The sequence below is a fragment of the Megalopta genalis genome, chromosome 16 (genome assembly GCF_051020955.1).
Source record: "Megalopta genalis isolate 19385.01 chromosome 16, iyMegGena1_principal, whole genome shotgun sequence".
In the NCBI taxonomy this organism is placed as follows: Eukaryota; Metazoa; Arthropoda; class Insecta; order Hymenoptera; family Halictidae; genus Megalopta; species Megalopta genalis.
Window position 1 is genome coordinate 3,348,433 of NC_135028.1, and position 27,687 is coordinate 3,376,119.

At 39.9% G+C, this 27,687-nt stretch overlaps 1 protein-coding gene across 2 annotated transcripts; it reads right to left on the reverse strand.

Moving 5' to 3' along the window:
- Window positions 1-12,535: 12,535 nt before the first annotated feature.
- On the reverse strand, window positions 12,536-27,624 carry LOC117224041 (DNA damage-regulated autophagy modulator protein 1-like). Of its 2 annotated transcripts, none has more exons than XM_033476695.2 (7): window positions 27,233-27,624; window positions 25,031-25,381; window positions 22,532-22,653; window positions 21,306-21,532; window positions 15,081-15,219; window positions 14,848-14,999; window positions 12,536-12,676 (listed from the first exon to the last, which is right to left on the reverse strand). In XM_033476695.2, exons 2-7 carry the CDS (start codon window positions 25,111-25,113, stop codon window positions 12,575-12,577), a joined length of 825 nt encoding a protein of 274 aa, XP_033332586.2. In that variant the 5' UTR covers window positions 25,114-25,381; window positions 27,233-27,624; the 3' UTR covers window positions 12,536-12,574. The 2 variants fall into 2 exon arrangements, with proteins under 2 accessions (XP_033332586.2, XP_076383034.1); XM_076526919.1 differs by lacking the exon at window positions 27,233-27,624 and adding an exon at window positions 26,627-26,994.
- Between the last annotated feature and the right edge of the window lie 63 nt (window positions 27,625-27,687).

The following is a 27,687-nucleotide window of genomic DNA, read 5'->3' on the forward strand; positions in this document are numbered from 1 at the left end:
GAGTTTCCTAATGCAGTTGGAAATATGTCCAATCGAATAAAGCAGAGCTTATTTAAAACATTCATAACCGTTCTGCAAATAGTATTTGTTGCTTATTAGCCCGTCTATTGACGGGCACATCGGTGTTGTTTATATCGCTGATCTTTGTGCGAAATAAAAATATTCTACCTCAATCGAAGCCATCAAAAATTAAATAGAACCCAGTTTGCGTTCCTAATGTGACCTATAGTTTGAAAATAAAATAACTCTACAGCTTAGTAACTTTGCCCTAAATGCGCTTACTTTTTACCGGTTTCCTTCTTAAACACTTTATTTCGTTATTAATAAGAAATACAAATTAGGGGAGCTTGGAAAAATAATGTGCTTTTACTAGTTTTTTGGCCAAAAAAACGTGACATTCGCAAATTCTTCGTAATTATTCAGAATGGCTGCACCGATCTTGATGATTTTGTTAATATGTTATTGTTATTGCTCGTGGTTGATCTTGCGATCGTTCGAGCTTTGTTGTAATTTGCACGCTTTGTGTGCCGACTAAGACTCTATTTTTTGGCTAACCGGGCGCTGCAACAATTGGCTTCCCGGGAGACCTCTGTATCCACTGACGACTCAAGATGGATCAGGGTGGATGGACAGATCAGGACTGTCGAATAATCGTGTGGCATCCACGAGGTCACCTCGGTTATCCCTACCTTTACTTAAGGGTGGGCGGCGAGGAAAAACTGCCCAATCATGGCAGGCGCAAAACCGAACGCTAATTGGTTGGAATGAAGATGGTTGGGACCTTTGGAAAGGGTACCGCGAACGCCTCCAGATGAGTTTCCTCCTCAAGGGAAAATTTGGAAATCTACCCCATCTGGAAGCAATCACGCCGAGTGGTCCAAGTCCCAACTCCGCTAACGGCCTGGTCGTAAATCAGGGATAAGTCCTTTACGGAGGACCACCATAAAACGGTCGACGGGGCCCATGAGTTTTACCAGGCTCGAAAACTAACGTTTCCGCCACGGGGTGACAGGCCCACCCCCCTAGCCATTAAGGACCTATGTGCCTGGTCCCCGCCGTGAAGCCCAGATGGGGAATCCCTAACAGTTATTCTGGACGATATTCTGAACAACTCCATCTTCCACTTAGTATCGGTTGGACTTCGTTTTCGAGACATCAGCTGAAAAACTGTTGCGTGTTTAGTATCCGTTGGTCACTGCGACGTTTACACAAGAATGGAATATAAACGACAGCCGTTGGCCGACGCATACACGTTACCGTGACGTGTAGGAATAAGGCTGGAAACACACGAGAGTCAAATCGACGGACGGTGTGGTCATCTTTTATTGTTTTACTAATGAAAAACAAGGAAGATTTGTGTTTGTTTTTTAATTAGAAGATCAAGGAAAGATGATCATCGTGCGTTGATTTTGGCGCCGCATAGTGATTCGAAATGCTTAAAATGCGGAAAAAATATGCCTACATCAATAAGAGAACTGTAATTGAGGCAAAAATTAGTATCCAGCGTTTTTAAAGATCGCTGACCACGAATCTATAGTAAAAAAAAATTTTTTTTAATTAAATTAAATTGTTAAAATTAAATTGTTGTCTAAAAAATGTTTTGGACAACAATTTAATAGTTTCAAGGGAGACATAATTTTCATATATTTTTTTTGTCCGAGTTCCAGTTTTACATTACCAAAAGGAAGAAAGATTAATTCAGTCCGCATAATAAATTCTGACTAACGTGACACAAAAAATGATCTCATCACCAAAACCCCGAATTTACGCAACTGTGACTTCTTTATTTATATACTCTAAACTTTATTGCACCACAATAATTAAGTCTTATATTGACGCAAGCTGTCGCAAAAAAGGTTGCGCGTAATTGAAGTAAAATTCTTTTATTAAAAATTCGTTCGTGTGAAACGCATGTTCTACTAACATCAACAATCATACTATTGATTTAACAAACATGATATATTTCCCTATTATGTATATAATTAAAGTACAAAAGTTTTTCTGTATCAAATTTCTCAGTTACTCTCAATACTGTTTAAAAGGTAACGCGGTTTTAGCTAAAACGCAGTTATTTTTTTCTCCAACTTGCATACTATATTTTCGAAACAAATTGAAGGTATTTAGAGAAAATATTTATTGACTTTAGTAAGTCAGATATCCTATTATGGAACTACAAGAAATGAATTTGTTTCCTTAACATTAAAAGCATTACTTTTTTTCCTGCTTTAACGATAGATTTACGGAACAAAAAAAACAGCTGTTTTATTATTAGTTTATAAAAGTAATAATAAGACATTTATTCTGATTTTTAATAAGTGTTATTGTAACATTTACCGTAAGTAACATATAAATTGAATAAATAACTCATAGATATATCTTTACGATATGAATAATCGTAAATTTAAAAAATTAGCAACCCGTCAGTTTCGTAAATTTAGTGTTAAACGTAGTAGTAGCAACAGTTTTTTTTATAAATGTCTCAGAAACTAGGGTCGACCGCCGATATTTTAAAAGGAAAAAGTTATCCAGAATATCTATAACATACTTCAAAATTATCGGAATTGGCTCACGCATTCTGCATCTTTTCATAAGTGTTCCTTTTTTTCTAGAAAAAATAACTAGTAAAAGCACATTACTAGTCCAAGCTCCACCGATTTATATTTCTTTTTAACACGTTCCGTGCCACGTGTACCATCGATGGTACACGCTTGCATGTTTACTTAGTGAACTGAACAAATTGTTTACAAGAAATTTAGAACCGAAGAATCAATTTCCACCGCAAGAATGGGCGTTGATAAGTTTTTGTTACGTTGTTATGTGTACGAGAATTAATAATTGCGCGTAATACATCAAGTTTTAGTAAAATATCAAAGTGTGAAGATTCGAGTAAAAAAAGCTCGGCACGGAACGTGTTAATGACAAAATGGAGCATTTTAAGAAACATCCGCTGGAAAAATTAACGGGTTTAGGGCAAAACCATGAAACTGCAGTTTTACCGAAAGTAATAACACATCATTTTAAACTTCTTTTGCTCCACTCTGCTGCTTCACCATCTTACGTCAGCATTCCAATATTATAAAACAACGTAACAAATCCGCGAAAATATCTAAACCTGCAAAGACATTCGTGCAAATTCGTCACAGTTTCTCCTCTGCGTCGTCGTCGAAACTCCTTACACCGTACGAAACCAATTTCCACGTATGCTATACGATTCTTCCGGCGACACAATTCACGGGCCAACAAAAGCGCCGATGCATCTTGTAATTCTGGAGCACGTAGCTGGTAGCTGGAGTCGTGTTGAAGGGGCGCGGGGGCGCGGCATGGCCGATGGAGTTCTCTCGTAGGCATTGGATGCCTCGAGCGTGGCACTCGATAACGATAGAAAAGGCCCGACGGTGCTCCCGAGCTCGTGACTTATCCGCGACACGGGCCACGTTATTTTCACCGGAAGGGTATACTTCAGCATTACCGGGCCGCCGAGTACGTAACAGAACGTTCGCCTGGAACGCGATTTTTCTATCGGCCAGCCAGTAAAGCCTACGGCCGTAAAGCCTACCCGGGCCGGGTCACTCTGCCTGAACGATTGATATCCCGTGGGTGCGCGATCCCGAAGAATCTGTCCTGATATAGCGACCCGCAATAAATACCCGACGAGATGTCAATATCGGCGTGTTATGGATCGTCCGGCCAATATCCGCGCGAGATGAAGCGGCGCGGTTCGAGTGCTCCGTAAACTGTTCGAGTGGGCCGTAAAGCTTGGCAATGCCGGCCGCCGTCATCATCGTCTCCTTTTAATGTATTCCGAGTGTGCTCTGGCCAGGCCGAGGAACTTAATTGAAAATTCTAGTGGCGCCTGGCCCCACCATGAATATGGAACACCTTACCTGGACAAATCGAACGTGATCGGATAACAGGTGGACGCCGAGCTTCTTTCTCGGGGTGGTCCCTGCTCCCAAAGGGTTTATTAAGTTCGGTGGGCTCTATCGCGAAAAGGAAGTTCCACGGCGGCCGATCGATCGGCAGCGATCTATATTTAGAATATCCTTGCTCGTGTTACGCTGTTGAGCGTCGTTGGTGCCCCGGGTGCACGGTCATTGTCGGTGCTGGGTTAAAATTAGCGATCCCGAAGGATAATGGGTCGTCCATGGAAGACCCTGAAGTTATGGAGGTCAGAATCGATTTTGATTCAGTAGTTAGGGACGTGTTAGGCGTGAAGTAGGTTCGGAAGTTCGAGCTCATTCTATAGCGACCTGCCGACCTCCGTTGTCACACGCGATAAGCGTAAGGCGTAAAGCATTGATCGATATCGCCGCTCTCACTTTCTCTCTCTCTCTCTCTCTCTCTCTCTCTCTCTCTCGCTTCTGGGATGAGGACTGCGGTATGCCGAGCTTTTTGGATCATCTCATGGCGAGCCGTGTAGGGACCGCCAGCTGAAGAGAGACACGAGTTTGAACGGTGGAAACGGCTGATAGGAGAATACTGTGGTATCCTGGAGCTGCGGAAATTGGTTGTGCGGAAATTGTGAATCTTCGTGCAAAATACAAACTTTCTGTATCGGTTGCAGGAAATAGGAGTCGAATAAAAAATTGTGTATACCTTCTTAATAGCTTCAATGAATTGGTAATTTTAACTTGACCTGAAAGTTCTTGTAATGTGCGTGCCTGTTGTTAAGGAGAGGTTCCGGTCTAGGAGGCTAAGAAGAAAGTGATTTTTAAGATTTTTTGATAACGAAACTAAATGCAATGATAACGTGAAGATTTCGACATCTTATTGTGTATCTTTTGAGCGTACAAGAAATCATGTAGCTTTTTATTTGAGTCACTTTGTTTTTAAGTCGGTCACTTTGTTTTTAAGTCGATATATTTAAGGGTTTGCGTTTGAACACGTTTAAAAATATGGATGCTAACTTTCGAGAAGATTTACTTGTATTTGTTATCTCAGGATACTGATATCTTTCTCAGTATAAATAATTTCGTATAAGCATTCAAAAATCACCACTTTTCATAACGGTAAAGTGACTTATGCCACTTTTAAAATAAACGGCTCATTTTGTTTTACCTATTAAGAATAAACGGGTCTTATTCTGTAGGAGTTGTCGAAAAATTTTCTATCGACGATGGGTCGTTTAGCTTCTCGTCTGCAAATCCAAAGCAAAAAGATCAAATATATTCTTGAACTGCATGATATTTCCGAGGCGGTGAATCTATGAAAGTATAAAAAGTCCTGTTTTTCTAGATTTTCTGACATTTTAAAGTCAAAGGTCGCTTTTATTATCAATTTTCCACAATTCCACGTTCCTTAAAAATTAGTTTCGATGAAACTCAGGATATTATAAGTTCACTGCCTGTAAAAAGTATATTCTTTACTTTTAAAAGTTCGCTCAAACTGATGAATTAGTTTTCGAGACATTTGTCTCGCCGATGCGAAAAATCATGTTCCGAGAAAATGGCATTTAAAGTTTTACGCGGTGAAGAGAACCCGTGCGACATCTGACACCTAAAGGCCGATAACTTTGATCATTTTTAGAATATTGAAATTTCCTTTTGACCACATATCCCTGAAGCATTGCAGAAAGTGAAAAACAAAAGGAAGAAAAATCGGTTTCTCTGAAGTTATAGATTGGAATTTCTGCTCGACACCGAACCAGTTTTTGATTTTACTATTACTTACATAAAGTCACTCCTACGGAAAATAATTGAATGAACTCCTCATACAGAGCGTTAAAAAAAACCATACAATATTCATATGGCATGTAAGTACATTGTACTGAGTAAAAAAACTTTAGTAAATATAGGTTAAATTTTGGTTTGCTAATATAGTATAGTAGCAAAATAGTAGTGTGGCGGACCAGACATAAAAAGACACGTCCTTCAAAAACGGGGTGTGCATATGCCTTTTTCGGGTTTTCCCGACGCAAGGCGTACACACCGCAATAAAACAATAAAAACGTTGGGACACAGCTTCGGACCATAGGTCCCGGATCACCCCGGTCGGAAAATCTTCGGGAAAGGCCTTCGCCCTTCCCAAGGACTTTCCCTTACCAATTTCAATACGTTCTCCCCAATAAATACGAGGACCTCTCGACCGGGAGACGTCAGTTAGCAAGTTTTCCTCCGACTCTCAACGTGTTCATATTTCTGTCTCATCCGTCACTCGTTTACCTTTACCTTCTACACACTGTACCTCATCGCCTTTTGTTACAAGTTATATTAAAGTTCTCGTTATATAAAAACCAAAAAAAACTCTCTCGGATTATTTTATATAAACCGTCGCAGTAACCCCTGCGACAAAGTAGCATAGTAGCAAGTAGTATAGTAGCAAACAAAAATGTTTATATCTCAGAAACGGTTGATCTTTCGACCTATGTTTACTACAGCTTTTTTACTCAGTACAATGTATATATCCTATGTACCATATAAATATTGAATGATCTTTAACCGTTTAACTTTTGCAAGACATGCCAGCCACTCTTACTGCTCGATAGATTTAGTTAGAAGCGAGTGATTATTTTGTTGTTAATGCTCTGTAATTTCTTAAGATTTCTCTTATTCAACCGCACCATCCGTTCGACAAAAAGACTATCCTGAAGTCACTATAGTCACAGCAATCGGGGAGAAACTGGAGCGTTCCTTCAAAGACGTCGATACTCTTGAATGATAAATCCACAAGATCCGCAAGCCAACTAATCGCATCAAGAAGTTTTCATAGAATTACTCTCCACGCTTTGTACCCCCGGAGCGCCTGAGAAAAAAGAAGTTCATCCCGCTCGATAACGTTTAAGCGAATGTCCGAGCGAAATCAGTTTTACCGAGAAGTTTGATCCTGTCGAAAGTAATCTTCGGAAAGAACTTCGTTTGCCGGGAGTCTCGTCTCCGCGGGCGGAACGCGATTACGGATAATTTTCTTGCTCCGGTGTAAATAAATAGACAGGCAAGTTTCTCGGTGCCGAGGCGCGGCTGATTTTTAATTTCCAAGAGGGTTTGATTACATTTTCTCGTGGTTCGCGGGACTCCCGGAGCTTTCGGCGTCGCGGCCCGACGCGAATATACACTTCGTCAAAACGGATTCGCAAGTTTCGTTGGGAAATTTTCTTATTAGACCTTGATAATCTGCTCCGGCCGGAGGAAATTAATTTGCGAGGGGTTCGAAACTTCTGAAAGGAGCGCCGTCGGTTGTGGGAGGAGACGAAGGGACGAAAACGGTGGGTACAAAATTGACTGAACACGTACAACATGTATTTCGAACGTTGTTAAGCGTTCAATCGCCGGCTCGTCCTGCGTTCCTTTATTTTCCGTTTTTTTTTATCCTAGCAAAAGAAGAGGCTTACTTAGATAGAGACATAGGTAGCGTTTAAATCGTTTAGTTTCCTTCATTTCGATTTTCTCCTTCTCTCTCTCTCTCTTTCTCTCTCTCTCTCTCTCTCTCTCTCTCGCCTCTTTTCTTTTGTTCCTCGTTTTCTGTCTCATTTATAACATTAACTAGATAATATGTACTGTACCTCGCGTACCCGCGATACGCGATGGGTTTAGGCACTTTTGAACGTGTGTACGCACGCGATGTCAAACACCGTACAATGCTTAGCCCGTACTTTGCACCATCGATAAAAGTCTTATCCGTAACATTCCTCCGTTCTTTTCTATTATCGTGCACTATCGTTTCGCGCCGCCGCGTCATCGTTTCTGGCACATACCCGCCTAGCGATCCGTAAACACCTTCCTTGGAAGCTCGTTAAAAGTTCTGATTGCGTTCTGACCAATCAGCCGCCTATCCTGAGACGACTATCCGATCACGCCGCGTTCTGCAATTCGTCCGACAACAATCTATTTCTCTCTCTCTCTCTCTCTCTCTCTCTCTCTCTCTCTCTCTCTCTCTCTCTCTCCCGTTTCGTGTCCGCCACAAAATCCTCTCGACGGTCGAGTAGAACGGAACAAGGAAAAGAAAAAGAACGTCGTACGCTCCTACGATGTACGCTTTCTTGTTTTCATTCGGCAGCGTTTCCGTGTAAAAACATAATCGTGGATCGTAAGCATAGCGTATATCACAGACATCAGCAGCAGCTTCTGGACGTTTATGGTTGCAAATAATAGGTTCGAAACTGGAAGTCTCGGTATCGACGACCATCTTTTCTTTCGCGATTTCCAAGACCAGTTCTAGGCTGTACGTAAAAGGTTGTTTCCGGGGATGGTGGTGTCCTTTGTCGACGTGGCGTGTGTGGAGCATCTTCGTTCCCGTAAAACTATGAATTCGTACACTGAACATTTATGACAGAGAGCGGTAGGTTCGGCGTTCGATCGCCGAATTGCTATCGGAGAGATTATACATATTCTGTTTCACCGATGATCCTTATCGCGACTTCTCGTAGCTCGATACTTTTACTTGGTAGATCGCGCGCTATGATTTCACGCTATCGCTAAGGTCTACAAACAATTTGAGACGCGATCGGTCGGGCTGTCGCACGCGAATCGCGGATAGATGCTCGCTGGGTTGCAAACGATGTTTGCCCCGTAGCAGCGTCGTCCCCTTCGTTTCTACGCGAGTAATACAAAGATTGACGTTGGCTTTGTCTTCGATAGAATTAAAGGAATGCTTCGTGTAATAGTCGTTAGTTTTATCAGTCTGTTGAGAATGTATCGCCGTGAACGTATCTTCAAAATTCCAGTAATACGCGACGAGCCATGAACCACACAACTCAAGTTGGATACATTTACGAATTTTTTCTAGAAAAATATTTTCGCAAACTATCAGAGAGCCGTCCTTTACGCAAAGATTCGTAATGTCCGCGTAGTTTTCAATGAAATCTAATCCATACTAAACGCACGTAAATGTTAGTGGTCCCTGTGTAGAAAACTAACCCTGTATCGAAAAGACTAAACTCTATCTAATATAGCAAAGAAACGTCACGTTTCAGTTACCGTTGCGCAATCAATCTTTGTATACCGTAACTAAATGCAGAAGTCGTCGTTAAATGGAAAAGTAGCGTAAAGGTGAAGCAAATCATTCGCAAGATACGATAATGTTGAAACGTATTACCATCTGTTCCGTGAAAGCTATTCTAATAAAAGTTAGACTTATATTTGTGCAAAACTGAGCAATACTCGTGAACCTGGTGGTATATCTATAATTCTGTTTCGTTCTTTATTTGGTTATTTTCTTGTCATACACATCAATTTTTGTATACAGTTTTAATTAATCGTTTCCTGATTTTACCACCTTTCGATAAAGACTGTTTAAAGATCGCATCGTTTAGCGTAGATAAAATTTCGAAGAACTACATTGACTGATTAATCTGAAATTTGTGTGTACAGGTTTTTCTTACGTACAGTAAATTCTCCTTAATTTTCCTTCAGCTTGTAAATAAAATAATTTGAGAAAAGGAGGTACGATTATTCGAGGCTTCCACCTTGTTTTTAAATTGTTGACAATCGGCAACTATAAAAATGAGCCGCGAGGCTCGAATAATCGTATCTCCTCTTCCCAAATTGTCCATTTTTGTTTACGAGCTGATAGAGAATTTTAGGAAGAATTAACTGTACCACCAACTCTCGCGTTAATAACAAAAGTGTGCGTTTACGATCAGCCTACCATACTATTTCTTTATTAATCGATGAATTACAAAATGACCGAAAAATGGACGAAATTTCAGATTTTGCTACTTAAACTATTCACCGTTTTTGTTCATTTAAACACGTATTTATCGAGCGAAAGACGAAATTACGGAACAATTAATTAAATCAGCATACAAAATGTGCTATGTATAACGACCAGGCAATTAAATAAATTACTAGAAAGAATAATAACACAACGTGTCCAAACTATAGAGACAATTCACAAAGATTGCCAATGTTTGCAGCAGAAGCTACACCACTTTTGCACTAAACTTCAGAATAGAAGAAGGAGTGCTCTGTTATCGGTCAGTGTACCTCGATAATAATTGTCATTCTTCACGTCACTGGTTCGCGTGCGACAACCCAACGAGTGACGCTTCAACGCTAACCACATTGAGAACTGTCTACGTTCCTAATACCGGCAAGAGATAATTATCGGTTCGCAGAAAAATTGTGAGCACCATCGTAATAACGGGAACCTGGTCTTGGACGGAAGCGTATGAGGAAACGTTGAAAAAGGAGATACGTGCGACGAAATATACGTGTAGTGTCATCTAACGTTACCATTCTAACGCGGTACCTTATCGAGGACGGTACCGTGTCCCCTGGGGGACGTTTCCGTGCCGGATGAAAACGGTTCGCGGAGCGTCTCATTGCAATAAGCCGCCTCTGTCGTAGCTGACAGACTTGAAGGCGTCTTCGACCAAGTCTGTCAGACACCTGACCGCTTGCAGCAGAGCCGCGAGTAGCAGGGACAGCGAAAGAGAAATCAGTTTGCTAGGCATCAGAGCGTTCTCCGAAGTTTGACTTCTACTCGATATCTTCTTCCTCTTCCTCTTCTCGAAACTCTTGCCACTGGCAGTCTCCTTATCCTTCTCCTGGCTCTTGTCGCTAGAGACCGCGCCTTTTCTTGGCCTGGTGGGCGATTTATCTCGCGAGCTCGTGCTGCTCTCCGTCGATTCCTTCGCGACCCTCGTCCTCTTCGGATCGTTCGTCCCAGAGACCGTAAACCGTCTGTGCGAAGCTATGGACTCGATCCTCTTCTGCACGTCCTCCGTCTTCGCCTCCATGATGGTCCAGCGTTTATCGTCTATACTCCTTCTGTTCAAATTTTTGAGAAATTTCTCCCGCGAGGTTTGCAGTATCTCCTCCGACCTGGCCTTTCCCGAGAGATCCAACGCGTTGCCGTTCGCGGGCTCAAACAGCAAGTTCTGCAGGGAACTCTTCCCGGTATCCAGCTTGTCGGGCGAGCCCAGGTCCGGGAACGTCGAGTTCTTGTCCAAAGAGTTCGTCCTGTTGTGACACTTGTCGCGGCACAACAGCTTCTTCTCCGCGCAGGTGGTGTTCAGATTGTAGTCGATGGCCGTTGGCTCTTCGGGCTCCGATGAACACAAGCGAATGTTCTCCTTAGTGCCGTCAAGAACGATTCTTCTGGGCAGCGTTTTGTTCAGACTGTTCGGAATGAAGTTCACCGTCTTCTCAGTATAGTTCGATTTATCTTCATCCGGCAGGATCGTAGGCTCGTTCACAAAGTCGACGTTCGAACAATGATCCGTCGATCCCGATTGGCTGGCCTCCGCTACGTTGGCTGTGTCAGGCGATTCGTTCGAGGGATTAGCGAGACCAGCGCCAGCATTGCCGTCTTCGTCGTCGTCGTCGTTGATTGTTAAGTCGCGTTCAATCCAAACTTGTTCCTCTTCGTCATCATCCTCTTCGTCCTCGTTCTCTTCTTCGGACTCCAGCGACAAGGATTTCTTCTGTTTGATCACAGGAACGATATCGTCGGTGTAGAGAAGATCCTGGACCTCGAAGAGGCTCTTCTCGATGCTCGGGGTGTTGTACAAGAGGTTCCTCAGTTCCGGTATATCCAGGTCCTGCACGTGGAGCAAGTTCTGTTCAATATTCAACAAGCTCTCCTCGATCTGAACCAAACACTGCTCGATGTCGCAGGCCGGTTCGATCAGAGGTTCGCTCTCCAGCTTCGTTTCCGTCGAACTGGTCCACGTGACGTTATCGTCGTCGTCTTCAACGATATTGATGTTCGCCGACTTGAGCTTCCTCTCCTCCGGCACAGAAGTATTGAACAGATGTTCCCTCCAAGACGTGACCGGCCAGCCCGACGATTGCGTTGCGTCCTCTTGCTGCGCGTGCCCATCGAGATACGCCCCGTAACTAGTGTGACTGTTCGCTACTTCGTAATTCGTGCTCGGTCTGCCGCCCCAGTTCAGCTGATCGGTGTCTGCGGTGTCTCCGAAGCTCCCTTCCTGATTGTCCGATGAAATACTGCGATTACCGTGACTGTTCGCCAACGAGTGGTTCGCCGTGTCGTCTCGATTCGCCTCCAGGAACTTCTTGACAGCGATGTGCGAGTACAGCTCGCTGTACTTGGGATGACTGCTCCACTCCCTACCGCTGCCATGGCTGTTAGCTAGCGGATAGGTGGTGCAGAGGTCCGGGTTCTCTCCGGGCTTCCTCGCGATTCCTTGCCTTCGCCTGTTGTAGATCGAGGAGTCGCCTTTGCCGTGGCTGTCGGCGTCGCCTTCTTCGTCGTCGGCTTCCGCAGCGCCTTCTGGGTAAGGAAGCTCTTGCGATTCCTCGAACGCCGTGGTAGGCTCCAAACACGCATCGTCTATCAGTATGTAGCCGTCCAAGATGTTCTCGTCCAGGTCGATCCACTTCCTTGGGTAATCCTCGCCCCATTTCTGCCTGTTCTCGGTGTCTTCTCGTTCCACGGACTGACGTAGCCGTTCGCGGATCGGTGGATCTTGCACGTGTATTTGCACCGGGCAGAGGACGTCGGTTCTCCTCTCAATGTCGCAGGTAGCTGACGGCGTGGTCGCCACCAAAGGCGCCACCTCGTCCAACAAAGCCTCTCGGGATTCGCAGTACCTGTATCCGGGGCATGGGGTGTTAACTGGAGAGTGTGAGAGGAGGTTCACGTAACCACCGACGCCTCTGCCTATGAGCGATCAGGTGGTCCTCGGCGAGCGCCGTTCGGGATTCATCGCGGAGTCCTGGCTCTCGTTCAGCGCCTCGTTGTTCAGTCTCGAGCGATTCGGAACGCAGATAACCTGACAAAAGGATACAACGATGTGTACAAAATGTTATCAAAACGGATCAATATTTTTTTTTATAACGATCTATTCTGTTGAAGTTGCCCCGGAAACTTGACCGCGTAACATCTTAACGCTTTCGCTGCAGTTTCATTCATACAGTGGCCCACAAAAATGTTCGTACACCTTCCAACACACAATAACTATTTTAAAACTGAACTAAACGATTTGAATTCTTTTTAGATGATAGAGGGACTAGTCTACTAGACGATGATTGAAATGCTTTTTTTTCTAAATTTGCTACTACTTCGAATAACAAAAAAAAATAGAAATCTCTCGTTTTTTAACTTTTTTATCTAACGAAAATTTTAAAAATGTCTTTCGTGAATCTCGATAACTTATATGCATGTTGGGAATTTTATCGAAATCTGTTAATGTTGTTATTAGTTACAACAACTTAAAAATCGCAAAAATCGCAGCAGCTCGACTCGGGATTAATCGATTTCGATCAAATTTTCAGCATATATATAAATGACCGAGATCTACAAAAGGCATTTTTAAAATTTCTGTTGTAAGTTTAGATTTTAAAAAAAGTTAAAAAACGGGGGTTTTTAGTTTTCTCTTTTCATTTCAAGTAATAGCAAAATTTAAGAAAAGCTTTTTAGCCATCGTCTAGTAGACTGGTCCCTCTATCATTTAAGAAAGATTCAAGTCATTTAGATCGGTTTTAAAAAAGTTATTGCGTTTCAAAAGCTGTACGAACACTTTTGTAGGTTATGTAGGTTATTTATTAAGTATGTATTAATGTATGTATTAATTTATAAGCTTACGCCAATTTGTCCATGTTCATTGCAAGCAACGGTAATTGCAAGATAATTCTTAAATTCTTCTATAATATCTACATAATTTTGTATTTCATCGAATAATTTTGTTCTAAATTTATACAATCAACACTTTATTTTGCTTTCCCGAATTTTCATAAGCATTCTTTATCGGCTCTGATATGTAGATGCACTTTTTGTAGCACGATTAAGTATGTAATTTTTTCCCAATCGTTATAAGAATATTATTACATTATGTTGCATAAGCAGTCATTGCTTCTTATATTCTTGCCATTCAACATAACGGAAATTGCACAAGTAATGATGGAAATCATTTCCATTCTAAACTGGATTTCTTCAAGACCGATTGCTATTAGCCTGCGGATATATAGGGTGTCCCAAAATTATAGTACTTTCGGGAAATGAGGGGCCCTGAGGTTATTTGGAGTAACTTTTCCTTAGCGAAAATGCAATCCGCAATTTTGTTTGTAAGTTATTAACGAAAAACACCGACAGCCAACGAGCGGACGAAGTCCAGTTCCACTCACTGGCTCGTATACAAAACGGCATAGTGCATTTGCTCAGGAAACCCTCATTTACCAAAAGTACCATAATTTTAGGGCACCCTATATATCGATCGTAGAGAACAGAATCAAATGAAATTCTCTTTCATACACTACGATTTTCATGGGATTAGAAGTAGGAAAATATTTTCTTCTTAAACCTCCGTTACACACGTTTTTCTCTGCCCCTAATCAGCTTCAAACAACCTTATATTGTGACTTTAGTTATTTTGCGATTCGAAAATAGACTTCGTGATTGTCTTGTTAAACCGTTCGTATGCAAGTATAATTATAATCACTAGGGAGAATTTAATTGTGGCTCACTGCAAATGCACAGAGCGATGATTAACTAAAACTCATCGGAGATGGAGAAAAACTCCAAATCTTGTGAAAGAGTATGACCACAAATACGTCCAAAAATATCTGCGAATACGATTTTAACGCCTATATCGATATCAAAAATTATCTGCAATTTTCACTCGGATTGTAGTTGTTACACTTCGTAATTGGACATCTTCGGCTCTCAAATAATCAATTTTTAACTATTCAAGACACGAGACATTTATAGCAATGTTACCGTTGCCAATAAGAACGTACAAGAAATTTGGACAAATTGAAATAAATATCCCCGTTATTAACCCTATTGGTACCGTACGTCGATATGTCGTTGTTTACTGACGCAATTTTAGTATTCGGCATTAAAAGGGTTAACATAAGGGTCAAACAGACTTTGGCGTTATCGTCGTCTACAACGTTTTCGGAAACGCTTATCTAACAAGAAGTTTAAGTAGAGATGTAAATGTACTGTTGGATGACTGATCTTGAGATCCCTGAATTCGTCGGTGAAGGTCAGAAGATAGATACAGAACGCTATGGCGCAGATCCATTCGGTGATTGTGCTAGCCACGTGCAACTCCCAGCCGCCGTCTTCTTTGTACCATTTCCGGGGATTCGTTCCTGGAATGGCAAGCGTTCGCGCATTCGTTAGCCGGCGCACGAAAAGGTAAGTCGTTGGGTAGGGAAAGGAAACGAACCAACCCTTATAGACCAGATGAGACAGCACGCCGGTGATTAGGGTGACGAAGAAGCAAACGGTGCAGAAGATAGACAATCCAGTTCGCAGATGCGCCAGTCTCAGCGAGCATCCAAGCGGATGTAGGTAAAACGTGCACACAGCCTGGAAACGAAACATATCGATTACTATCTATATAAAAGCGAGTTTTTATTCCGAGAGACGGTAACGGGTCGCGGATTAATCAGCCTTCTAGGAAATTATGCAAGACGAGTAGAACCGATTTCAGGTAATCTTATGCCGCAGCGTTGGCGCGTTATTTCTAGCTTATTCCAACAATGCTGACTGGCCGTTTTCTCTGCCCAGGGGCATGGCAGTACCTGACTAGACTGCGTACTCTGTGCATATTTCTCACAAACGAGTAGATGAAATGCAAAGTAGTAAAACATTTTAAGAATGCAGGGTATCTACCAATATGTACCGTTTGAAATAGCACCAGAACAATATGCGATACGGCAAATATTTACAGGGACTTTTTTTCATCATTATACGTAAACAAAATTATTGTAACAAAAAATTGTATCTTTATTTCTTCAAGGTATTGTTCAAGAACAATACGTGACACGACAAATATTTACAGGGACTTTTTTTCATCATTATACGTAAACAAAATTACTGTAACAAATAATTGTATCTTTATTTCTTCAAGGTATTGTTCAAGAACAATACGTGATACGGCAAATATTTACAGGGACTTTTCTTCATCATTATACGTAAACAAAATTATTGTAACAAAAAATTGTATATTTATTTCTTCAAGGTATTGTTCAAGAACAATACCTGACACGGCAAATATTTACAGGGACTTTTTTTCATCATTATACGTAAACAAAATTATTGTAACAAAAAATTGTATATTTATTTCTTCAAGGTATTGTTCAAGAACAATACGTGATACGGCAAATATTTACAGGGACTTTTTTTCATCATTATACGAAAACAAAAAATTATTGTAACAAATAATTGTATCTTTATTTCCTCAAGGTATTGTTCAAGAACAATACCTGACACGGCAAATATTTACAGGGACTTTTTTTTATCATTATACGTAAACAAAATTATTGTAACAAAAAATTGTATCTTTATTTCTTCAAGGTATTGTTCAAGAACAATACGTGATACGGCAAATATTTACAGGGACTTTTTTTCATCACTATACGTAAACAAAATTATTGTAACAAAAAATTGTATCTTTATTTCTTCAAGGTTATTTCAAGGTTACTTCGTGTTTTTTTTTCATATGGAATGCCATATCTTTGTTTTGCTATTATGAAAGTACAAAAAGAAAACAAGTTCCGTATAGATCTTTGACATGACCTCGAAATAATCATAGATTGCCAAAAGGATCTTTCCAGTGAGTTCTGCATTTCATGTTCAAAATATCAACACGTATGCATTGAGCGGTTGATTACAAGTGTACCCCTCTATTTTGAGGACAAAACCCATTTCTTCACTTTTTGCGGTTCGTTTCCGTTATAAAAAAAATACGAAGGAACAGAATATGGTTCTATCGAATTTAACCTTCGTCGATCGCAGCAGGCTAAACCTTCAACAATGCATGAGAGCTGAAGGTCGACATTTTGAACGTGAAACGTAAAACACACAAGTATGATATAAATTCTTGTTTGTTTTAAAAGTTGTTCATTTTTATTCGTTTATTTATTTATACTTAACTTATTTTATTCTAGACTCTCATACAATATCAAAACAAAAATATGGCATTCCATTTGAAAACACAAAGAGGCCTTGAAATAACCTTGAATAAATTTGTCCTGTCACGTATCGTTCAAGAATTATATCACACGGCTCTTATTGATGAACAACCGGTATGTTGCATTACTTTGAACTTATTAAAATAACTAAGAAATGAAATAAATATTTCAAAATTTTATTTGATATAAAACCTACGGTATAATGGTTGTCTGTGCTAAGAGGAAATTAAGCAACTCTTTGAAAAGTGTGTTGTTTACATAAAGCTTGTATACGGTCTTATTGTTTTATAAATGTGTATGTTTTATCATACATTATTGCTGTATTGTATTCGTACCGAAATTTTCGGGATACCCGAAAGAGTCCGGGATTCTCAAAAATATTTGTGTGATTCACAAAAGTGCTGAGATTTCCAAAAATTTCAAGAATGAGAATACATGCCGGTTTAATATTCGTTTTGTTGCATATCGTCATGGTCTTTAAGATGTGCGAGGATACCAAAATGATCGGAAATCTCGAACTTTTTCAGAAACTTTTGCGAGAGCTTCGGAAAAAATTCATTTCCCCTCTCGACCAGTCATTTTTGGTATCCCACACACCTCTACTTATCGGAGTTACTCCCATTAATATTCGGACACTTTTTAAAACGCAATAACTTTTTTAATGCTAGAACAAATGATTTGAATTATTTTAAATGATAGAGGGACTATATACTGAACAATAACTAAACTGCTCTGTTACAATTTTGCTATTACCTGAAATGACAAAACAAAATAAAAGACAATCGTTTTTTAACTTTTTTATCTAGGCCTATAACGAAAATTTAAAGAAATGCGTTTTGTAGATCTCGGTAAGTTATATGCATGTTGAAAATATAAAATACTGCAAATATACTGAAAATTGTATAAAAATTGTAAAAACTGCAAACGTCTCACACTTATTGGTTGAAAGTGTAAAAAATCGGGAGAAAACTGCGATTTTTGCGGTCTTTAATTGTTTACAGGTCGTACCAAGATCAACCAATTTCGATGAAATTTTACAAATTTTTTAAAATTTTCGTTACAGACTCAGATAAAAAAAAGTTAAAAAACGAAAGTCTTTTATTTTCTTTTGTCATTCTAAGCAATAGCAAAATATTAAAAAATAGCATTCTAGTAGACTGGTCGCTTTGTTATCTGAAAAAAGATTTAAGTCGTTTCGTCCAGTTCTAAAAAAGTTATTGCATTTTGAAAAGTGTCCAAATAATAACGGAAGTCACTGTAGCTTCTATCATAAGCGAATTTAGAAGTTATTAGTTCGAGTACCTTCGAGTACCTAGTATTTAATGTCATATTCATTTCATAGACGACATATAGGGTGTCTCAGCATCGGTGATACAATCTTGGTGGGGTGATTCTATATAAAAAAAATAAATCGAAAGTAGAGAACAATATATTTTCAGTTGATGCTTCGTTGTCGCGAAAATTGACTTTGAATATCCAGCATTGTCAACAATTTATGCATTAATCAAATAAGTTAGTAACCAAATCACATGTCTTATTTTCATTTTAATCCATTCTAAAAATAAGTAACAGCACATCGTGTCGATATTACTGATATTAGTAGAATTGACATCTAAATCATAGTTACGAGTACGCGTACTCGCTGAATATTTAAAATCGATTTTCTCGACAACGAAGCCTCAAATGAGAACATTTTTTTTTCTTATTTTCGATTTGTTTTTGTATGCAGAGTTATTCCCTTCACAGTTATACCACTGATGCTGAGACACCCTGTGTTTTAGCAAGTAGTTATCACAAATTCGAATGTTCACTAGGTTTTAGTTAAGGTTTAAACGTGATTGTGCGGAACGGAGACGTGTTCTAAAATTTTATTTTAAGCATTATTCTAGCAAGAAATCGTTGGGATATTTCAATAAATAAAAAATGTGTGTTTATATGCGAAATTAATTGCGAGATACTTCTTGTATTCTCAGTATTGCAAAAGAGAAGGCATTAAACCCATTAACCCTTCCGACCCTAGTTTTTTTATTGATATTTTAATTAATTTTCAATTAGATATTGATAATATTAAGCTATCGATTTTAAAAACTGTGCGACGATTTTGTAAATTGGGTTTGTGTGCCATCTGTTTTTTTTCAGTGGGACAATGAGACACATATGTCCCGGTAACGATGAAAACTTCAATTAAAAATTCAAGAAAAACACGATATCGTGTTTGTGGAAGCGTTTTCCTTGGTCGGAAAATTGGTGTTACCGTAGACCAAAGTGACACAGAATGAGTAAAATTGATGTGTTTTTTGTTTTCTTTTTTAGTCTTGTTTTCTTGGTTTGCTGATGATTTCGGAATGTACAATTCTTCATAGAAATGATCTGTATGATCGGAATAATCGAAACGATCATATGATGAATATTTACTATGAGATGAATTGTTTTCATTATTTCCATAAATGTGCATAGTTTTGTGTCAGCATGTCAGCACGTCAGCATGTACGGCGACAACTGACTAAGAAACAGTAGGAATATATTACGTAAACAAAATCTTTTCGCGACTCGGTAACTACCGCACGCTTCTGAGAACTGCCTTAGTGGCTGACAGCGTAATCTGATCCCGGATCGGATTACGCTAGCGATGACAAAACCTGATGGGACATATACACCGGTGGACAAAGTATTATATAATAATAAGGCACCACAAGATTTTTGGGTATGAACATCTAACTTGTACCTATACGTGGAAAATAAATACACAACATAAACTTTCTTCTTTTTTTAAATTAAAACCTTCACATTTTCCATTTCAAAATAATTTTTTACTATGCAAGCGGTATACACCAAGAGATACAAAAAAAGAAATTAAATTGAGGTTATTAATTTCAACATGAAGTTTACAATGATTTGAAACAAAATAACGGGAATACTTAATACTTTTATGGAGCACGTGATAGGTTCTCACTATTTTAATGCCTGCATTTTATTTAGAAGTTGCAGTTTTTAAAAGAAAAGAATTTGAAGAAGTGTCCCAAAAATGGGACATTGATGGATAATGGGTTAAGTACACAGCACTATTCAAACGGCTTTGGATAAATTTTATTTTCGTCTTTCCTCTATAGCCGATACCTGCCCTTATTATTACTTTACCATCACCACATTGTCGGCAACTTAACACGCTTTGCTCCTTTCTTAAATCATGCAAATAGTATTTATACCCATCTGAACCATCCAAATCCAGTTTCTTTTTTTTTGTTATCTGTGAATATAATACGTTTACACTGCTTTTTCTATTGAATATAGTCTATTGCAAAACTCAATCGCCTTGACGTGTCTTATCATTCTGTCCACTAGTGTATGTTCTAAAAACGCTCAGACACTTCATTCAGTGCTCAATAACATAAATAAAAACACAATAATTTGGAAATTGTTTATACGAAATGAGCACTTTGCGCTGTAAACTGAAAGCCTATGATTTGAACATTATGAAAAATTGCCAATTTATGTGTGTAAAAACGAAATTTTTGCCATTTGGACTACGCAGTTATAAACCGTTTCTAAATGAAAGCTATCCAACATGCTGATATTCTACTAATCGTCATTATTAGCGATCAAAAATAATAGTATGCAGTTAGACACGTTAGATTAGTAATACATATATGACTTAATACATATATGTATTAACTTATATTATTATTAATATTATTAATATTATTATTATAATATATTACTATATTATTATAGTAGTTTTATATATTATTATAGTTATTATTAATACTATATTATTAATATTATTATATATATACATATATGAGACACGTATTGTCCTTTTGGCAATCAAAAAAGATCGCTGGGACGTATGTGTCTCTCTGGGGTCGAGAAGGTTAAGGGCACGTGCCACACTACAATGTTGAAGAACAAAGTGAAAATAGAATGGTAACTATTTTCCAGGCGTCAATTCTCATTCCGTCCGAGAATTAATAGATTTTTAGTGATCATATACGGTAGCAGCAGAACGTGTTTGTACACTACATAAAAGGTCTGATTTTTGAAAAATGTTGAATTTATTCCACGTGGAACATTTCTAAATAGCAAGTAATAATCCGTGGGTCCACATACCAGGAAGATCCGAGGAATATGGTCAGACTTCCGGTGATACATGTTTTTACGTATTTTGAGATAAGACTAAACCGCACATCACAAAACTCACTACCGGCAATCCAAAATCTTATCATACGAAGTTGAACTGGATTTCCTGTATTCTAGTGGTAAGACTCTTTTTTTTTTTTTGATTATTGCAAAATTTATTTAAGTTCTTACGTGGAGAAAATTCAACGATAACTGAGCAGGGAGCACGAAGCTCGTGAACCTAAAAGGAGAAGATTACACAGACGATCCTATTTAGTTTTTTGTATACTTTTCGCATCAAAGTTTGCACATGGAAGTGCGCAAAGGTTTCCTAAATGATCTGGTGGGCCATTCGCCACGTACCTGTGTCCAGAAATAAGCAGTACCACCGCCGAAACAAAGAAGAGCGCCAATGAAATGCACAACGAGCACGGAAGTTTCTTGAAAATTGGCGACAACGGAAAGGCCGAAGGTAGACGTTAGGCCAAAGATTAGAGCCCAGTGGTTCCATTTTGGTAGAGACGATTGTAAACTGAAGACAGTCGTGCACTCCTTTACCTGGGAGTACCTTATGTAGACTACAAATGACACTGAAACAACAACAATAAATAAAGTGAGCAACATTAATATTCAGGTGCCTTTTAAAACGTATAACTATCTTATACATACGCCGAGCAATTTAAATTTACCGGGAATGTTAGATGGATTAGTTTTTAGTTTATTAAACAATGGCTAAAACATTGTTATGCAAAAATTGCAAATGACATAACAAATTAGAAAGTGACGTATCTGAACCATTTAATCGAAGTCGTGAACGTATACCCGTGCTGAAAATTCCATCGAAATCGGCTGACTTGGAGACAAGCTAAACACTGAAAAATGTCAAAATTTTTTAATTTTTTACGCTAATTCGTCGAAAGTCGAAAAAAATTACGATTTTTTCTACCTTTACAGTTTATAGCTTATAACGTCGTTAATCCTGTCATTTCCACTGGATGCAATTTTTGCAAGCATTTATTTATCCACTGTTTAGTACACTAGTCAGTCTAACATTTCAAAACATTGAAGTCATTTCGCTCAATACAAAGAGAATTATTGCTATATATTAATATTACTCTCCGTAATTATAACGATATTGGATCAACCATTTTCAAGTTTACTATAAATCAATTATGAGAAAATTCTCCAAGGCATTTACTTAATTTTCATTTCCGTGAATGCATCTAATAAAACAACTATTATTTTCTTTCGAATATAATGTTGGATTTTCTCCGTTTTTCTGCATTCTACTAACTGAATTTCTACGAAACGACGTCTACGTGAATACTACATTATATTTCAGATCGTTATTAGACTATTTATTCGTACAATAAATTAGTTAGATAGCTTTACACATTCGTGCAAACGAGTCCAACCTTATTCATCCAAGAACGATCTGGAGATCGAACACTATTTTTACTTCACCGAAAGTCTCGTGTGTCCCACGCGAAAGCGAATCGAGGTCGCTAAACCATGTGCTGAGCCACGATCGATTTTCCAGGCCGTAGCAGACATCGAAAATTCAAATGTATCCGTGATGATAGACTCACTGAGCATTGCTAGCATGTTGATAAACTGGGCGAATATGCAGCTTTCCGGTGCATATGTTGCTGTGTCCGAGATGTAAGGGAACCCGGCCTCCACGTGGCCCAACAGAACCGATATTACATAACTACAAAGTAGAAACTGTGAGTCATTTGCTGATTACGTCGACACCTAATGTAGTGGAATATGATAAATAGAAAAGGTAATTGAACTGTGCAACTACGCGTAGAAAAGGCAGCGGCAGATAAACACACATTTTGGAAATACTTCTCTGGTGGACGAGCAATGCAGTGTGAATCAGAGTTATTAGCTGTAAAAAAGCAGTATCCTCGTGTATTAGATTTTGGACATGAAAATCCATGACACACGTTCCGTCTCACTAAATTTACAATGTCATTTTCACACTCTACGAATATTCTCTCGCTTTCTGAAAACGATGATTTATTTCCCCCCACCAGAGATTTATTTGTTTAACCATTTAATGAACAAGGTCGTTCCATAAAACATTTTGATTTCTGCTCAATGTTTTCGAACTACGTCGCGTCCGATATCTGATACGAATATTCTTATTATGAATGATAATGTCTCATTAATATGCCTATTATGTATGTTAAATGAGTCTTGAAAGGCTCGAGTAAATAGAGATTATGACCCAGCAGATGCTAATCGAATATTTTATCTGCTGATACGACGAAAGACATTGGCTGTCTGTTTGTGAATTTTTCAAGAATTCTTTCGTTCGGACTATGTGCCCAGAAATATGGGCGTTTAAAATGTCAAATAACTTCCCGTGGCAATTGTCGCAGAATTACGAGCAGCATGCGTTCTAACAATGCGAAACTGCTTTAAATATTCGTTACGCAATTTTTGTGCACAATTTGCAAGCAAAATTTTCTCAGTGAAATTGAAAGACAGAAAACACGCACAACGTGCATTCGCATGCCGAAGCCGTGCGCACAAACGCGATGGAATATTAATAGCGTTAAGTAAATTGTAAATTAATCGAATAAGCGTTTTAACCGAACTTTAACCGCTACATTCATGCAACGACACAAATTGAGTCTCGAGATAAGGAAAGTTGTAAATAAGAATTGAAGAATTGATTATCGATCAATGTCGATGCACTTGTTTTGACGCGAAGCCTCCTCGAATTTCACGCTTGACATTTTGACCTCTTCCGGGTTCCTTGGTTATATCGTACGTATTATCATACGTATGCAACCATTGAAGCATATCAATTGTAAACATTAAAAATCGTTGGTGAGATTTCTCTCAATTTTGTGTAACTGTATAATTTATCTCATTTTTTATTCTCAATTCTTCATTATTAACGGTCCCGCACCAAACAGTTTATATTTGAGTCCTTAGATATTTTTATTTGCGCCAAGATGACACACATGTTGCCTTTAGATTCGTCACGTTTCAATTTTTAAATAAATAGATACAGGTTTTTAAGGCGAGGCTTTGTTTACCTACTACACCAACGCCCTATTGCACACACGCATACATAGAAGAAACACGTATACGTATACGTGTTTTAAGTAACTCGCATGAGCAGTTCGGAAGTGGTAAATTATGTTTCCTGAAAGTCCAATATAGGTCGCGTCGTTCTTCAAAATATAAATTCTTATGTATATTATACATATGTGTACACTGTCTTTCCAATGTCTTTCCAATCACATCGTAGTAGAAACTCCAGAAATTTAAAACAATATGTTTAATATGTATACAACTTATTTTCTTATTGATACTAGTTAGAGCAACAATAATTAATGCCCGTTTGGATTAGGTACCAGCATGTATGTAATAATACAATAAATATTAGCAGTCTACGAGACTTATGAAAATTCTGCAAGTTCCAAGGTCTATTAGTAAGATTTTCCACATTTATCAAACTTTCCTATTTTCAAGATAAAGTCGAATCCGCATTAAATTTTAAGCATATTGTGACCCTGCGCCACTTTAAATTGACAATTATGAGCTATATGCATTGATACAACTGTGAAACTCTAGGCAATTCTTTATCAATGAACCGTACCGTCAATATTGTGAAATTCGATCTCGTTATTACTTACAAATTTTATAAGATTCGAAGCTCATTCGTCCCTCGTATCGGTAACTCAATTTATGATGATAAAACAAAAAATCAACACGATGAAAAGATATAAATAAAAAACCTTGCCAAATCTCATTTTTGAAAACGAAGGACCGAGGCGAAGTGAGATAATTTAAAAAGTAAAATTAGCATCCCTCGCGTCTATCGGTTACTCGAAATCAAGATAAATCGTTAACACAAATCGATTTAAAGTCGCCCTTTTAAAGTCCACTTAAGAGAGTTAACCGCGATTTACGCTCATGTTTTATCGATATTCGAACACGCGTTCGCTGTGAGCGCATAAACGCCACTATTCATTAATCACGTTATGATTTCCAACGAAAGATAGCGATTGCATCGATCGTCCGCTGCACGATCAATGCTCCGGTAAATAAAACCAGAAACTTACGTTACAATGAAAACGCTGGGAAGCGCGATGAATAGGAAGATCGGCAAATAATGTAGATTGATTAGATAATCTTGGTGCTCCATGGCGATGATGCTGCGCGTTCCTCGCTTTCGTTCGTTTTCCCGCCGGAACCACTGACGTCAGTCACCGACGTCCACAGTGCACGCCGCTATCGAGCAGACACACGCGTCGAAGCACGTGTCCTCGAGCCACGAACACTCATGCTCGTCTGTTCGAGCGGGCCGAACCGCTTTGCTCTGCCTTCTTTCCCGCGGAGCTAGCCGGTGCAACAGCGGCTAGACCGACGACCGCACTGCGGTTCGACTGCCATCAAGTTCCTCTTCGCAACACCTTCAATCAAAACACACAGAGCGTTATGCGGACCGGCCGTCGCGCCGAGAAACCTGCTCGTTCTATTATTGCCATCGTACGCGCTGGCATACTGCTTGAAACGGATCAAATTAGGCGAACCAATCGCCCGACGCAACATTATGGTTTCATTGATCCACCTGGGCAAAGGGTTTTGTTCGACTCTATACCGTTCGAATTTCGACAGTTTCGAACGAAAATAATTTGTAGACAGTTTCCTGCAATGGACGCATACCGGAGACATAACTTTACCGGTTTTACTGTGGATTCGCATGCGTTGTGTAAAATATGTTCGAAGCTACCGTTTCAGGTTCAATGTTAAAGCGTTCAGATTATTGACACGCGAAGCACACGAGTTGGCAATCGTTCAGAGAAACGTTGTTTGGTATAAGAATTCACAATCTACAGTGGCGTGCGTAATTATAGATTCAAAGTAACTTTTACAGCGTTATCTAAACTCATATTTGTGTATTTCTACTTTCTGTAGTTCCTAATAGAGATTATATACAAATGCGATATTTCGTTAAGTTCTTTTTTTCAATGTACAGGGTGTTCCAGTAAAGGGGATCACGCACATTGCTAGGAATAATTATAAACTCGAAGTAACTGTTAGTATATTTACTAATATTCGAACAAAAACTATATTCGTACACTTCTGTTTTCTATTATTTCTAATATAGAAATAAGCGAACATGGTGTTCGCTAAGTTTTTGTTTGAACAACGCTAAAAATGTAAAAGTTACTTTGTGTCTATAATTCTGTGGCTGCAAGGAAGAACGCTGCGAGTCATATGTTTTCACTTTCGAGACATTGTTCTCGATTTAAAGTTCTGATCACCACTGCTTCGTCTCAGCAGCGTTCCAAATTGCATAATCTGTTCGCGTTTATAGAATTTGTTTTCACGATATTTTTTTTTATAAATACCTAAATCCTATATACTGCAGTGCAATGAACGCATTAATTAAAATTTGTTGACACTGTGTGACTCGCGGAGTCTTTCCTTACGGCCATAGAATTGTCCACGCGACTGCGGTCGGCACAGAATGCGTTGACATTTCCAAACGATTTGTAGAAGAAGAACGATGGACCGATTGCAGGAACGATTCCCACCGCGCAAATCTCGATCGCCAAGCAGTGCGTCTGTTTTCGTAATCCTGCACACGTGAAAGCGTACAGCACATTGAAATTATCCATCGTCTGCGCACGCACGACTCTCGGTGGACTCACCGAGCACGATTCGCACAAAACCCTCGTCGAAGTAGGCAGATGCCCCAAAACGAATGGCCAAATCTAGCCGGACGGACCACTGGCCAATCTAATTTCCTCTAACCGGCCGTCGTCGGCAGCCGAGCAGCCGAGAAACTTTTCGCATATTTCGCACAGCTTCGCTCGATAGCTCTTCTTCCCGAACGTGTACCAAAAACTCTACGCGGCTCAGCTGTTCCGCTGCGTGACGGCGTCGAAAATGTCGCAGGAGATATAATCGCACGTGCACGATCCAACCGCCAGATAAGCCCGCGCTGGAAATATCGCACGCGAGCCTAGACGAGCCAGCCGCACCGAGCACCCAAACACAGTTGCCGCGACGATTCGTCGACGACGTCGTACGACACTGTAAGAAACGTGGCCGCGTCGGGCTGTGCGCGACGCGTGCGAGTATTCTCACGCGGGCGTTGCCAAGTGACAAAAGGGAAGACCTTTTCCCGGCGAGGGAGCACGGTTTTACAGCTGTCAGCGGTGCGGTGTGCACGGCGCGCGGTGCACGGTCGGACAGGGCGAAAATAGTGAAGCTCGATGACTCAATGAGGGACACGGGTCTACGAGGAGGGCTACCTTCTCTGCATGGGTGTACGGCCGCCACTGTAGGCTGCTTCGTCTCACTGAAACCGGAGAACCTCTCGCAGGGGTTGCACAAGGTTGAAGGTCTTCCTGGTGCACGGCTGTCGAACAGCTTGCGCACGCTGATCTCCCGACGACGATTCCCGGTGGCGAATCTCGACGACGATCCTCGCCGACGAGACGTTCGCGGAATCGAACGGGACACCGCGGAGATAATTCGAGGAGGTACGCTGCACGAGATTCCGGTGTTTCGGTCGGAAGAGCCAGGGTGAAGGGACAGCGGAGTTGCAGAGGTTATGGCTGACTGTGGCCGATCGATGCCGCGACAGCGAAAACGGCGCTCTCGGCAGCTGCGCCACGAGACTGACAGCGATGTCGTTACTGGCTGACGTTCTCCAAGAAACGCTTATCCTGATAGCTCCTGCGAACACGGCTCTGATACGTGGACC